Here is a 13643-nt window from a genome sequence, read left to right on the forward strand (position 1 = left end):
TTTTTTAAATTAAGAGTTAATAAGAAGATCAATTCATTCTATTGCATTAGCATTCAATGTTCTGAAGGAAAAATCGAGAAAATGAAGGAGCAACTCTCAAATACAACAATAAACGGAAAAGTATTGGGGAAAGGACAATAGCATGAACTATTGAACTCTTTTAGCCATTGAACAAATGAGAAAATTGATAATATAATCAGAAATATTTCAGAATGAAAAGTAATTTGTTCATCCTGCAGTTGTTCTCTTCAATTTTGATGCATTACTGACAGTTTTAGCGCGTGACGTCTTTTTCTCATTTGAAAAATCGGGTTCAGGAACAACATCTTTAAAATTTTTTTTGTAATTTAATTAATTACTAACAAAAAATAGTTGCAAACGTATAAGAAAATCGTACTCTGGGTTTGCATAAACAACATTACCTGTTAGAATTTTTTATTAAAAAAAAAAAATTAATTTATTTTTCTAAAAAATAAAAATAAAAAATTCAATACCGATATCCTTGGGTTGTATTATTCTTCTCCCATCAGCTTTGCATGACTCCAATGCTTCCCTTGTTGTGTACTCCAAAAATTTCTCCTTTTTGAAAATCAAAGCCAAGTTTTAAATCGATTTAACAGTTTATCATCAAACCGTAATTTTTCCAACAAGTGCAATTGCACTTTTCTGAACAAGCTTTACATCAGGATTTTGCTTCATAAGCCTTCGAATAAGTGCTTGAGCAAATTGAATTGGCTAAACAATAATTTATTAATTTGGGGTTGTAATATTCGTTCATTCCATTAAAATCAGAAGGTAATACAAATAAACCTTTTGAGAAGCTTGTTGTTCTTCTTGTTCTTCGTTTGAGACTTCAATTTTTTCTTGCTGTTGAATATCCTCCATTTCTTGTTTTTCAAATAGTTAATAAATTAAAAAATGGTTGTATCCATGTTTTCCAAGACTCAAAACGATAAAGAATGTATAAGTGTGTTTTTTGTTAAAGAAACAAATTCAAAGAGGTTCTTCATCTCTCAACAAATTCACATTGCAATCTTATGGTTTTTGTAGATCGTGGATATCAATTTACTTTTCCGTGAAGCTTCTATTGTGAAAGTTTCAATTGAGTAGATGTCTTCAACGCTATACATAGGAAACCTTTCGAAGGATACAAGCGCAGAGACAATTGGGAAGTTATTTGAACAAGTTGGGATTGTGTTTGCATATTTTTTTTTCACTTTTAAAAATACAAAGTTATTTCATGTTTTGAAACAAATTATTTATATTTCGAAACTTTTGCTTTTAGGAAGAAAGCTTCAATCGCTATGAATGGTACTGTTTCAAGAGGATATGGATATATAACAATGGAAGATCATGAAAAAGCAAAAGAAGCTTTTGAGAAATTTTCAGGGGCGGAAGTTGATGGAAGAGAAATAGTAGTGGAATTCTATACAGAAGAACAAGAGCAACAAGAAGCAGAGAAGAAAGAAGACAGTAGCTCTACTCAACCGTTTACTGCTCGTTATACGCCAAGAGGTCCGTTTGGTCTTCCAAGAAGAGGCGGACCGCGTCGTGGTGGCAGGGGCTATGGATGGCCACGAAGAGACAGAAGTTACGGAAAGGATAGTTCAGAATATCAAGGAGAAGCTGGCGAAGGAGAATCAAAGAAAGATTCTGAAACAAAAGTTCCTTCAAAAACAGTTGCGTATATTCACAACCTTCCTCTAAAAATGACACGTGAAGGGCTATCGTATGTATTGAGGGAATACAGAATTAAAGATATATATCTTCCACCACAAAGAGGCGATGTGTTTTTGAATGCTGGACATGGTTTTATTGAAATGGTGGATGAGGAAGAGCTGGATAAAATGCTTCGAGAAAGACCGAGTGTTTCGATTAAAGGAAGTGAATGCCATATGCGTCGTGCAGTCGATCCACCTAATGATGAAGAGAAGAGAAGAGAACGTCAAAGGCTGTTGAGCAGTGTTAAGAAGCGAAGAGACGACAAAAGAAGGGGAAGGGGAAGAGACGATGACGATGACGACGATGACTATGACGACGCAGGAATCGAAGATTATGGAGTGCACTATGGCGGAGGTTATGGAGTACCTATGCCTGTATATGTGGTTTATCATTAGACTGAAGAAGCGATACTTCTTGGATGAAGCTTTCTCATTTAAAAGAATGGAGAATTTGGAAGAATAGCAAAATTGTCAAACATTTTATTATCCTTCAAGCTTGAAAATTTTACAAACTACACATTTTTTAATGTTTTTTTTTATGGTACAATTATTAGTGGGAAGATTATTATTTTTTTGGAAAATGTCAGTTGCATGATAGAAAGAATGGGAGAAAGAAACATTTTGAAATGTGGATTTTGTTTTCTTTATTGTTAGTTTCATTTTACTTACACCGCCTTTGTTGCGTTGAAAAAAATCATTTCACCCTTTCACTGCTTTTTTGAATTGAATGGATGGCATTTTCTCGAAAGGTAGTTTCAAATATTATGTCTTTTTTACAAGTTTTCAACGCAGTTCATTTCAACTTAGATAATTTTTCTCAAAAAAAGAAAATAAATAAATAAAAATTTTATTTTTTAAAAGAAATTCATATCGAATTTGCTGGGGAAAAGTTTTTTATTTAAAAAGCTCAATCAAAACGAAGTTAAAAATGTTAAAAATGAAATTGTAAACAATAATTTGGTAAAAAAAAAAGGAAAGAGAATGATCCTCAATAAGAATAAAATAAACTTGACAGTCTAAATTTCAAAGGCGAAAAACAATGAACTTTCACAACTTTGCTTAAACATGCTTTAAGGATAATCCAATTTGACAAACAGACTCTTAAAAAGGAACCGTAAAACACGAAAGAATTAAAATCGCACCATGAAAAAAATTCATCACAATCACAAATCTTCCATTTGATTTCGCAACATTTTAAAAGTCAACAAAAATAAATCAAATAAGAAAAAAATTAAAAAAAAATCTGAAAAAACATTCCAAATTTTTAAAAAAAATGTTCATGCCAAATGAGCATCTTCTATTTAATTGAGTCCAGTGCCTGTCTCAGATTCAGCATATCAGCATCGTCTATTCCTGTATCGTTCTTCCACTTCTGTGCCACTTCGAGTATTCTTTCCTTCTTCTCTGCAAAATGAGCCAAAATGACATCTGCAAATTCTGTCTGGTTGGCCTGCGCTTTGTGGATTTGATCGACAATGGCCAATCTGATTGTGTGCTGAAACATTCACATTGAGAAACAAATAAGAATTATTCGATTTTTTTAAAAAAAAGAAGAAAACAGAAAGGAAAACGCTCATTCTCAATTCATCAGGTTAGTCTTTTTTGTATAGGAGAAACAATACTAATATAGATTTTTATCTAAGTTTCTTTAATTTTCTAATATCCCTCCATAAAATTCCCCATACCTTCCTGACTTCTCTATTGTAGTTCTTGCTGCTCACTTTCCCTCTCTCGTCATTCATATGCGTCTCATATCCCGGCTCATTGTAGTACGGCTCCTCAACCAGAATCAGCGCCTGGATCGACACAAGCACCTGCAGCAGCGTCGAATGCGTCGGATTCCACGACTCCCCCGCGTCTCCCGACCACGTCCCCAGCAGCGACAGGCAGACTTTGCCGTTCGCATACAAATTGGGATTGAACCGGAAGCTGCCCCCGCCCGTCGTGACGATGAGGACAGACGGAGGAGAGTTGGGGTAGTTCTGAGGATACATTCTGTGTGTTAATAGAGGCATGTTTCATGATTAGGTTAGCATTCATATTTGGAATAAGAATATTAACAAAAGATTAATAATAATAATCATAAATATTGAATGTAATGTAAGTTTGCACACATATCAAATTCAAACAGCCCGCCTTCATACGGCGTGTCCTTCGGACCGCTGATGAGCGCCTTCACAAGCTGCGAGGAGGCTGGATCTGCTGCCACAAACACAGACGAATCGAGTGAAAGCGGCAGAGAAGTGGTGAGTGTGGACAGCTCATTGAGAATCCGCCTCATGTTCGGATGCGTCTTCTGCTGCAGAAGCTGAGCAGAGAAGCAATGGCGCTGCCGGAAAAGCGCTGAGTCTTCAGACATCTTAAATTGCAGAGGCTTAAGGCGGGTTTTATAGTGCTCCTCGGCTGAAGAAGACGAAGATGAAGATGAAGATGACGAAGAAGATGGAGCAGGATTTTCATCTTTGGCACTCGACTCTTCGCTTTCTTTCTTCTTTCCTTCTTCTTTTTCTTTTTCTTTCAACATTTTCTCTTCATTTTCTTTTTCCTCCTTTTTGGCTTCAACAAGTTTCCATAGAACGCAAATGCTGTTTGCCAACAGTTCTCCATAATCCGTTCCTTCTTCCTTCACTTGCACTGGTTGTGCGTTTCTGTGGTAATAAGGGTGGTATCCGATGACAAGCTCCGGAGAGATTTTTGGAGCTGGTAAATTAACTGGAGCAATTGGATGCTTTTTGCTCTCTTTCGCTGCATTTGACAATTTCAAGTAATTGTCTGCTGCGACATGAAGCTTTTGGAGGCGAAGGTAAAGAGACGTATCATCTTTTTTCTCATGCTGGAAGAATAACTTGCTCAGATATTTGTCCGTGCAAAAAAAGTATAATATTTCAATTGCAGGTAAAAATACTTGCGAAGAACGATTCATCGAAATGAAAGAATCATCGGCAAATAGCTCGCATAAGATGTAAACAAGTTTTGAATTTCCAATAACGTCTGACATTTGTTCATAAAGTTCATTTGGAGCTTCAAGTAAATATGCGTAAAGTTCGTTCAATGCTTCGAATTTGTCCTGACGGGCTTTTTCTTCCTTTTTTGTTTGCTCATCCATTGCACTGAAATCTCCGTGCTGATTGAGCGCGTTTGAACCATACCCAGTTCCTTTACAAAAATGATTTCTTTGAAATATTAAAAATAAAGATAATTCTACCTTTTGACCAAAAAGTTTCTTTTCAGAGTTACACCAAAATAAATTTTATATCATTTGTATAAAATAATATGAAATCAAACTCGATGGTGCAGGTGCCTTTGGCTTTGCTTTCAAAGCATTAGTTGGCTTGTCACCTTCTTCTGGAAGGAAAACAGGCCTAATTATTCCTTCTAAAATAACCCCAAGCCCATTTATATCATGAGCATCTGTCATTTTTGTAAATATTCTATATTTGGATGAAAAATTGTATTGAAAAATCCCCAATAAATATCCCATAACATAAATTCAAAATTCAGTTTTAGATTTGGTTCATTATCAAAAGATTCACATAGTATTTTCTTTTCTTTTGTGTGTTCTTGTTTATTAGTAAGTTATTCTTTTCCCTTGAAGTCGCTCAATTATTATTTATTTTTGAATTTTTAGAAGAAGAAACAACATAACTTTTTTGATGAAAAAACTTTTATTTTCATTTTTGCATGCAAATTCCAAAAATTAATGAATACAAAAGATTGAGTTGAATGAAACAAATACTTTAATAATCATATTTAGAATTGAAGCGATGTGAGAAATCCAAGAAAAACACGTCAAAATAGAAAGGATAACAAAATATTCGATAATTCATTTGTAGAAAAGCACAAGATAACAAGAATAGTGGAACACATAAAAACAAAGCAATACAACAAGATAGCACATAAAAGCTGTATTACTTCATCTTTTACACAATAAAAAAAAAGAAGAAGGAAAATATTGGGATATGAATCAGAATAGAAAGATAATAAAATGAAAAAAAAAAAATGAAAAAAATTGAAAAATAAACAAATAAAAACAAAGAACATAAATATCCAATCAGAATGAATGATGCACAATGCAACAGCAGATTCGATTGGATTACAAATGCTACAAGCAGATGGGGGGCACAGGCACACAACGAGATAGAGAGATATAAAAAGACTGAGAAAGAATAACAAATTGGAAAATTAAAAAAATAAAAGAAAAGAAAAGAAAAGAAAAGAAAAGACAAAGAAAGAAAGAAATTAAATAAATAAATAGATAAAGTGGCAGAAGAAAGAATTCAGGAAGCGTCATATAAAACAAAAACGAAAGAAAGAGCGAAAAGGAATAAATGCAAGATAAGAAAGCTGAATGCTTAGATGTCTCATAAGCTAGTCTTTTTTATTTTCTTTGCCATGTCATTCCGTGTCTTTCCAGACATTTTTTGCTGGCAAAGTTAAAAAAATACCAGCAACATTATCACATTCATTAACTCTCCTTTTCTCTTTAATAGCTAATTATTCCTTCGCTCTTTCTCTCCGGAGCATTTCTAAGTTCACTCCGATGCAACCCAAAACTGTTCCATTGGAAATTGAACAAAATTATAACAGCCGTGTTTTCATAATGATTTGTCAATAAACATTTTTGTTTATCTACATTTTCTTTTCTTTTCTCTTTTAGTTTAATTTCTTTTATTCCTGTTATAATTCTGTTCAGATAGCTCTACTCAAATCACAAAAGATATTCAACCGATTTTATTCATCCTCCTCTTCTTCTTCTTCTTCACTCTCTCTTCAATTTGCCTTTTTCTTCTCTCCTCCATCATCTTCTTCACCTCCCTTCCTTCCCTCTTTAATTCGCCATTCTTTTCATCACCTCCAACAGCTCCTTTCTCTCCTTCGTTGCTTCTTCGTTGCTTCTCTTGATCTCTGCCAGCAGCTGCTCGTTCTGCGCCCTCAGCGCCTTGTTGATCTCCACCAGCATCTCCATCTGCTTCAACAGCGCATGCATATCTCCACTGCTAGCTGCAAATCCTCCTTTTCCAGACGCAGACGAGGGCGAAGAGCCTGCTCCTGAAGACGACGCTCCATCTTCCACAATTCGCTCTCCCGGCAGCACTTCGCTACGCTTCTTCTTCACCAGCACAGTCTTCTTCTCCTTCGGCAGTATCTTCACGTAGTTTGTGGGCACAATACCGGTTGCTCCTTTGCTGTTCTCGCAGGTGCTCCAGTTCGACTTCTGCTTCAGAACCTTCAACTTCTCTTTCGCTTTCATTGCAATCTGCTTCTTTCCTCCGTCTGTTGGCTGGAAGTCATACAATGCTACACAATATTCATCAGAATCTTCTTCGACAATCTCCACAGTCACCATATCATCAACGGGTGATTTGACCTCTTCAACAACTGCAGTTGCACTTTCTTTGTTCTCTTCTTCTCTTCGGCGCTTTTCTTCCTCCTCTTCTCTCTTCTTTTCTTCTTCTCTTCTCTTTTCCTCTTCCTCTCTTCTCTTTTCCTCCTCTCTTCTTTTCTCTTCTTCTCTTCTTCTTTCTTCTTCTCTTCTCTCTTCTTCTCTTCTTCGTTCTTCTTCTCTTTCTCGCTCTTCCTCTTCTTTTCTTCGCCTTTCTTCCTCTTTTCTCTTTTCTTCTTCCCTCTTTCTTTCTTCTTCCCTTTCTCTTTCTTCTTCTTCTTCCTTTCTTCTCTTTTCCTCTTCAGCTTTCTTTTTCTCTTCCTCAGCTGCTTTACGTTTTTCCTCCTCGCTGTCAGAGCTGTCTTCGCTATCGTCTTCTTTTGCAGATGGTGATGCTGGCTTTGGTGAAGGAGAACTTTTGGCTGGAGTAGATGGACTTGCAGGTGGTGCAACAAACCCTGATCCAGCTGGTGCCATTCGAAGATATGAACCAGGGCAGAGACCTTTTTGACCACTTGCATTTTCGCAGGTCCACCATCCTCCTTGCTTTTGAATCAACTTCACTCTTTCTCCTTTTGTGAGAACTAAGAATTTGGGATCACCAGAAGGGTTTTTATAATTTGCAATTGCATCACAAAATTCTGGTTCTCCGGATGCTTGAGCAGGAAGAGCTTTTAAATATGTCATTGGCAAATAACCTATGGTTGTGGAAAATAATCAACACAAGAGAATGCAAAATAACCACAAATATAAATAAATAAAAGCTAAAAAACCTTGCTTCCCTTCTTTGCTAATACATACTGCCCATCCTTTTGATTGCTCCTTTACAAATTGAACGCTATCGCCTTTAGTTGCAGAAAGAAACTTTGCAGGCTGAAAATATTAAAAAGCAATTTAAATGTCAAAAAATCAAGTCCAAAGCATTTTGCATACATCCTTCGAAGCATAGTTTGCAATAACTGTGTGCGTTGGAGTAAATGAACGAGACATAACGATTTGTATTTGAGAGATCGATTTGATCACATCCCCTATTCCATCAATTTCTGATCTGAAGAAAAATTGTGATCTGTGCCCATATATGGAAACATTTCGATACAAAGACTGTTTTCCTTTTTATGAATTGAGCCCTTGAACGTGATTTTGTTAATGTTTTTGCATCAATGATTTTGAATGTTTTGTGAAAATTAGCATTTGCATGGAGACGTTTTGAATATGAAAATTTGAAAACGTAAAATATATATTTTGATAATTACAGTTGTTTACTTCGCACTCACATTTCTTTGATTGGGCATTACGTTTAAAATAACTAACGAAATATTTAAATTTGTTGAAATGTTTATATATAACTTAATTCTCATGTAAATTGTTTTATTTTTCTTATTTTTTGATGATTATCAGTTGCAGATATTTGTAGATGATATAAAAATAAAATTTTCCTTACAGTTATTTTTTATTTAATTTATTTGTTATTGTAATATTAGGATTGTTGTTTGTCATGCAAAACTTTCTGTGCAACAAAATCTTAGTAAAAAAAGAGCGTATCATTTATTTTTTTATAATATAAAAAATTTAACATAATCAAATTAAACACGAAAACCTAATAATATTTCAAAATTAAGTGGGAAAAAAAAACAGAATTATCTTCTACAAAATAGCATTAGCTCATCTCTGAACAAATGTCAATAACATCATCAGAAAAGCCAAGAGCGAGAAAATGATAAAATGTTAACTCAGATTATGCATGTTGAATGGTAACATAAAAATGAAAAGATAAATTATTTCAAAAATAAAATTAAATAAAACCAAAGGTAAAAATAAATTTTGTTTAAAATCAGTTGAAAATTTAAAACGAGAGAGAAACATACTAGAACACACTCTAAAATGAAAATTTTACATATCAAATTATAATTCCAAGCGAAACAGAAAAAGCCCAATTATATCGAAAAATTATAAATATTGACTTTTATTCTCCTGTTTTCATTTATCTCCTTCATTTCTATCTTTTTTAAAGATCAAACTTTTTTTCTTTGTTTCTTTTTTTATCTTCCTTCTTTCTTCTTTTTTCTTCTTTTTTCTTCTTTTCAAATACGTCAAAATGAATACATGTTAACAGCATCGTCCACTTGCAGTGCGGACGAAACAGAATACAGACGTTGATTTGAAAAAGACGAAGAAGATGAAGAAGCTGAGGAAGAAGAAGAGAATGAAGGGATGTTTGAAGCAGAAGAATAAGGAAAAGAAGAGGAAAGCATAAAGCTTGCAATAGGATCGTTAGAAATCGATGGGTAAGAGTAAGAAGAAGAGGAGGAGGAGGAGGAAGAAGAAGAAGAGGCATACAATGCAGGAGAATAAGACGAAGGCAAAGGAGAAGCTGATTGTTGGGTGTATGGATAAGAAGCAGGGTGTGTGTGAGCATTTGAATGAGAGCGACAGGATGAGTGAAATGAATGCGGTTGTTGGGTGTCTGTGTGAGGCAGATGGGAAGAAGGGGAATAACGAGAGAGGTATGGATGAGAGGGGTTGGGTGGATATGAAGAAGAGGAAGAGGAAGAGGGAGAGGGAGAAGAGGAGGAAGAAGAGGGAGAGGAAGAAGAAGAAGAAGAAGTTTGTTGAGATTGAAATGATGTATGAGGGGAAGAAGATGTTGTTGCAGTTGCAAAAGCAGGAAAGGGGGAAGAAGAAGAAGAAGAAGAAGAAGTGATTGAAGTGTCAGTGACATGAGAAGAGTAGCGAAGCTGACTGGTACGAGAGGAAGACAAAGGAGTTGAAGAAGAGGAAGAAGAGGGAGAAGAAGAAGAAGATGATGATGATGATGATGATGATGATGATGAATAATGTTGTGTTAATTGTGAGCTTGGTGGGTGAGAAGAAGAAGAAGAAGAAGAGAACTCGACAGCGACTGAAGTGGAAGAGAAAGGAGAAGGCGGAGGAGAAGAAGAAGAAGGATGTGGAGTGATGGAATAAACATTGGAAGATAAAGATGAAGGAGAAGAAGAGGAAGATGATTTGTTTGATGGAGATGACAAGACTGATGATGATGATGATGATGATGTGGTTGTTGTGGAAGAAGCAAAAGAAAAAGAGGAAGAGGAAGAGGAAGAAGAAGAAGAACCAAGAGGAGAAGGTGGATGAGTCACCGGAGAGCACAGAGCAGGCGAAGAATAAGGAGATATTCCAAACACTCCATCATTGTCTTCATCATCATCATCATCTTCTTCTTCTTCTTCTTCTTCGAGCTCAATCAGATGAGGCGGTTGCAGTGCATTTGTGGGTGGGAATGGGGTGGGAATGAAGGGTGGCTTGCTGGCAGAGCCAGTTCTACGTCCAGATGCAAAAGAAGGAGAAAATGAATTGGAAGAGGAAGAGGAAGAGGAAGAAGGAGAAAAAGAAGGAAATGAAGGAAAGGAAGAAGAAGAAGAAGAAGAAGAAGAAGAATTAGGAATTATTCCAGAGCCAAACTCGATTTCTCTCTGTTCGTCAAAGGCAGGTGTGTAGACAGTGACACGGCGGCGGAGGATGATGATGGGGGGAATGATGGACAGCGCCATGTAGAAGAAGATGATGAGGGCTGGGGAGATGGAGAGAGAGAGAGAGAGAGAGAGGAGAAGGAAATGTTGAGAGAGAAAGAGAGATAGAGATAGAGATAGAGAGAAATGAAAAGGAAAAAAATAGATAGAAAGGCAAGAAGAAAGAGAAAAAGAGGAAAACGCATAAACACACAAAGATACATCGACGATATAAAATGAATAGAACAATAAACAGAAGCATACTGACAGAGCCGGTGAGTGTGATGAGGCCAGTGACAATCTCATTCAGAAACACGAAGCGCTCTTCTCGAGTGAAGTGGCTGACAACAGTGAATGTCCTCAGGAAGGACTTGAGAGACTGAAAGGGTATTCAATTTGGAAAAAGGATAGGGAAGGAGAGAGAGAAAGAGAAAGAAAGATAAATACATATTTACATAAGATGTGCATAAACAATTGTTAAGGAAAAAAAAAGGAAGATTTCATTTGAGCATTAACATCACAAAAAATCTATCAAGATATTCATCCATCCATCCATTCACAACCCATAATCCCCAACTCCAATACGATACGATACACTCCACATCACAACATATACGCAATCATCATCCACACCTCCTCATCTTCCTCTATCTTCTCCGCTATTCTCTGATCCGCTGACCAGCAGATGATGGCAAAAGCCAATAAACAAATACACCCAAATGTTGATGTTGCTATGTAATGATACAAAAGCACTGCTTTCTTCTTCCTCTGTGTTTCTCTGCTCTTGTCTGCTGGACGCTGCCCTGAAGGAGAGGTGGAAGGAGGAAACCTGACTGAAACAGAAGAAGAATTAACAGAAGAATTAACAGAAGAAGAAGAATTTACAGAATTCACAGAAGAAATCGAAGAAAGCCCGCAAAACTGGCTTTCTCCCAGCGACAGATGCGGAGACCCGCCGTCGAGTTCGTGTGGAGGCGGGCCAAAGTCGAACTCTTCCATGTTTGTCTGATGGACAGCCAGTGTTGCCCCAGTGCGGATAATCTGAACAGGGGCAGGGGCAGGGGCGGTGGCAGAGGAAGAAGAGGGGGAGGAGGAGTAAGAGGAAGAGGAAGAGGAAGAGGAATAAGAGTAAGAGGGAGAGGGGGAGGAAGAGGAGGAAGAGGAGGGCGCTGAGGCAGATACACCGCGGCAGCAGCAGGTTGAGATGACACCAAAGATGGATATCAGAAACGTTACAGCAAACATCACTGAGCCGCTAACCAAGAGCTGAATTGGAAAGGAAACGGGGAAATTGAATAGAAGCGAAAGAAAGGGAGAAATAGAAATGATGAAGCAAGAAGCTCAAACATTGTCAAGTTGCTTCGTTCCCTTTGAAGATCAAATAAAAAATAATGTGTTTGAAATAAAATATAAATTAAAGAATAAAAATCATAAATGAATTAAAAAAGATAGAAAGAAAAACCATAATTGCATGAAGCACAATACATGTGCAAACAAATCCCGCACTAATAATGCCTATAACGATGGACATAAACCTCATCACCAATGTCTCGATATTAAATCTTCCATAAAGTTGAACTTTTAATCATTATAAGAGAAGCACAAGAAATGGAAATTATTTTTTAAAAATATTCAAATTGTCAAACATGCAAGAATAAATAATATAATTAGAAGCAGAAAGGAGATGATCATTGTGATAGGGAAATATATAAGTTGGCGGAGAAGAAGATGATGTATCTTCATAGTAATTTAAATTCAAAATTCAAAATCAAAACTGATGAACACAAATGCATCCAGACCTCTTCAACGCAATTCAGATTATTCATTACGCATTCGTATTGTAGATGTTGAGCAATTGCCGCCAAGCCTCTGTCAGTTCCATTCACTACAATTTCATTTTTTAATTAAATATCTTTTCTTTATTATAAGTTTTCAAACCAGCATAAAGAATTCCAGAAGAAACAAAAGAAATAATTACAAAAACAGGGGTTAAAAATGTCATAAGCACAGTCAAGAATTGAGAAGTGAATATGATGCAATTTGATCGTTTTTGAGGATTGCATGTACACGTTGCAATCATTGAGAAAATAGAAGTCAATAGAAGAAAAACTCCAACCTAAAAAATGAGAAACAAAAATAAAAATTGTATTGTGCATTTAAATTGTATATATTGAAAATACTCCAAGAAACAGCCAAATGATAGATAAAGATGAAACAAAAGTTGCGGATTTGATAATACAGAATATAGATACTACAAATAGTATTAAGCTCAGAAATACATTGATCAATCTGGATAGAAGAGTATTTCCGGAGCAACACATCAAAGTTATGGAAAAGAATAGGGTGGTGGGATAGATCTTGAGTTGCAAAAAAAAATATGAAACATTAAAAAAAATAGTAATAATAAAAATAAAATAAAATAAATAAAAAATTCATTATCGGTATGTGCAAAATAAAAGAAAGTCAAATTTTTTTCGTCATTTCTTTTTTCAATGGAAATTTAAATTGAATGTGTTTTTATTTTTTTTGGAAAATATTGCCTTGTTGCACAAAAATAGAAAGCCACAAAATGAAAATAAAAATACTCCATTTATTATTAGAAATTGTTAAACTTTTTATTCGAAATTGGTAAACTTATTATTTATAATGAATAAAATTGAGAATTTTTTAAAAAAAAAATTGTTTTTGTGAAAAATTGGTTTTTGTCTGAATGTGGGAAAGTGAGAAAATATTATGTTCAGTTAATACTTGAAATATTGATGAGAAATTGAACCTCTCATATTATTATTTGTCGAAAAACATATAAATATCTGATTTTTTTTGATAAAAATTCACATCATTTCTGTCGAATATTTTTTAAATGAATTCTTTTCACATTGTTTGAAAATGAAATAACCAACCAACAAATGTTATTTATAATGAAGTTTAGTCATATGAATAATAAAAAGCAATTGAAGAATTTTGAAGATTCATTAACTGATTTATGCTGTTGTGATATTTGTTTTTTCCAGTTAAAAAAATTGACACAAAAAA

The 13643-nt window shown here is 35.2% G+C and overlaps 5 protein-coding genes across 5 annotated transcripts; 1 reads left to right on the forward strand and 4 right to left on the reverse strand.

The window, feature by feature from the left end:
• Nucleotides 1-20: 20 nt before the first annotated feature.
• Nucleotides 21-913, reverse strand: MONOS_10545 (putative chromatin accessibility complex protein 1). The gene is made up of 5 exons (XM_067863004.1): nucleotides 811-913; nucleotides 634-735; nucleotides 495-579; nucleotides 381-422; nucleotides 21-326 (listed from the first exon to the last, which is right to left on the reverse strand). Exons 1-5 carry the CDS (start codon nucleotides 883-885, stop codon nucleotides 229-231), a joined length of 402 nt encoding a protein of 133 aa, XP_067722890.1. The 5' UTR covers nucleotides 886-913; the 3' UTR covers nucleotides 21-228.
• A 133-nt stretch (nucleotides 914-1046) lies between these two features.
• Nucleotides 1047-2566, forward strand: MONOS_10544 (putative RNA recognition motif protein). Its single transcript, XM_067863003.1, has 2 exons — nucleotides 1047-1196; nucleotides 1286-2566. The coding sequence occupies exons 1-2, from the start codon at nucleotides 1111-1113 to the stop codon at nucleotides 2115-2117; spliced, it is 918 nt and encodes a 305-aa protein (XP_067722891.1). The 5' UTR covers nucleotides 1047-1110; the 3' UTR covers nucleotides 2118-2566.
• On the reverse strand, nucleotides 2557-5191 carry MONOS_10543 (putative Ubiquitin-conjugating BIR-domain enzyme). The gene is made up of 5 exons (XM_067863002.1): nucleotides 5007-5191; nucleotides 4927-4944; nucleotides 3836-4877; nucleotides 3407-3716; nucleotides 2557-3216 (listed from the first exon to the last, which is right to left on the reverse strand). Exons 1-5 carry the CDS (start codon nucleotides 5137-5139, stop codon nucleotides 3019-3021), a joined length of 1701 nt encoding a protein of 566 aa, XP_067722892.1. The 5' UTR covers nucleotides 5140-5191; the 3' UTR covers nucleotides 2557-3018.
• Nucleotides 5192-5445: 254 nt separating this feature from the next.
• On the reverse strand, nucleotides 5446-8127 carry MONOS_10542 (uncharacterized protein). The gene is made up of 3 exons (XM_067863001.1): nucleotides 8038-8127; nucleotides 7878-7977; nucleotides 5446-7802 (listed from the first exon to the last, which is right to left on the reverse strand). Exons 1-3 carry the CDS (start codon nucleotides 8092-8094, stop codon nucleotides 6550-6552), a joined length of 1410 nt encoding a protein of 469 aa, XP_067722893.1. The 5' UTR covers nucleotides 8095-8127; the 3' UTR covers nucleotides 5446-6549.
• A 130-nt stretch (nucleotides 8128-8257) lies between these two features.
• Nucleotides 8258-12690, reverse strand: MONOS_10541 (uncharacterized protein; the record flags this gene model as incomplete). Its single annotated transcript, XM_067863000.1, has 8 exons — nucleotides 8258-10672; nucleotides 10875-10989; nucleotides 11244-11876; nucleotides 11958-11978; nucleotides 12073-12188; nucleotides 12257-12347; nucleotides 12410-12495; nucleotides 12549-12690. 8 exons carry the CDS (start codon nucleotides 12688-12690, stop codon nucleotides 9195-9197), a joined length of 2682 nt encoding a protein of 893 aa, XP_067722894.1. The 3' UTR covers nucleotides 8258-9194.
• Between the last annotated feature and the right edge of the window lie 953 nt (nucleotides 12691-13643).

The sequence above is a fragment of the Monocercomonoides exilis genome (genome assembly GCF_001643675.1).
Source record: "Monocercomonoides exilis strain PA203 chromosome Unknown scaffold39-1025343, whole genome shotgun sequence".
Taxonomy (NCBI): domain Eukaryota; phylum Preaxostyla; order Oxymonadida; family Polymastigidae; genus Monocercomonoides; species Monocercomonoides exilis.

What these genes read in the sequence shown, in the direction of transcription:
- MONOS_10542 (XM_067863001.1), bottom strand. Translation starts at nt 8,094, where the DNA reads ATGTCTCGTTCATTTACTCCAACGCACACAGTTATTGCAAACTATGCT. An exon ending in CAAACTATGCTTCGAAGGAT is followed by an intron (nt 7,978 to 8,037) that starts GTATGCAAAATG and finishes TAATATTTTCAG; the next exon opens with CCTGCAAAGTTTCTTTCTGC. An exon ending in TAGCAAAGAAGGGAAGCAAG is followed by an intron (nt 7,803 to 7,877) that starts GTTTTTTAGCTT and finishes CCACAACCATAG; the next exon opens with GTTATTTGCCAATGACATAT.
- MONOS_10545 (XM_067863004.1), bottom strand. Translation starts at nt 885, where the DNA reads ATGGAGGATATTCAACAGCAAGAAAAAATTGAAGTCTCAAACGAAGAA. An exon ending in AACAACAAGCTTCTCAAAAG is followed by an intron (nt 736 to 810) that starts GTTTATTTGTAT and finishes ATTATTGTTTAG; the next exon opens with CCAATTCAATTTGCTCAAGC. An exon ending in AATACAACCCAAGGATATCG is followed by an intron (nt 423 to 494) that starts GTATTGAATTTT and finishes AAATTCTAACAG; the next exon opens with GTAATGTTGTTTATGCAAAC.
- MONOS_10544 (XM_067863003.1), top strand. Translation starts at nt 1,111, where the DNA reads ATGTCTTCAACGCTATACATAGGAAACCTTTCGAAGGATACAAGCGCA. An exon ending in TTTGAACAAGTTGGGATTGT is followed by an intron (nt 1,197 to 1,285) that starts GTTTGCATATTT and finishes TTTTGCTTTTAG; the next exon opens with GAAGAAAGCTTCAATCGCTA.
- MONOS_10543 (XM_067863002.1), bottom strand. Translation starts at nt 5,139, where the DNA reads ATGACAGATGCTCATGATATAAATGGGCTTGGGGTTATTTTAGAAGGA. An exon ending in GGGCTGTTTGAATTTGATAT is followed by an intron (nt 3,717 to 3,835) that starts GTGTGCAAACTT and finishes ATTAACACACAG; the next exon opens with AATGTATCCTCAGAACTACC. An exon ending in ACAATAGAGAAGTCAGGAAG is followed by an intron (nt 3,217 to 3,406) that starts GTATGGGGAATT and finishes TGAATGTTTCAG; the next exon opens with CACACAATCAGATTGGCCAT.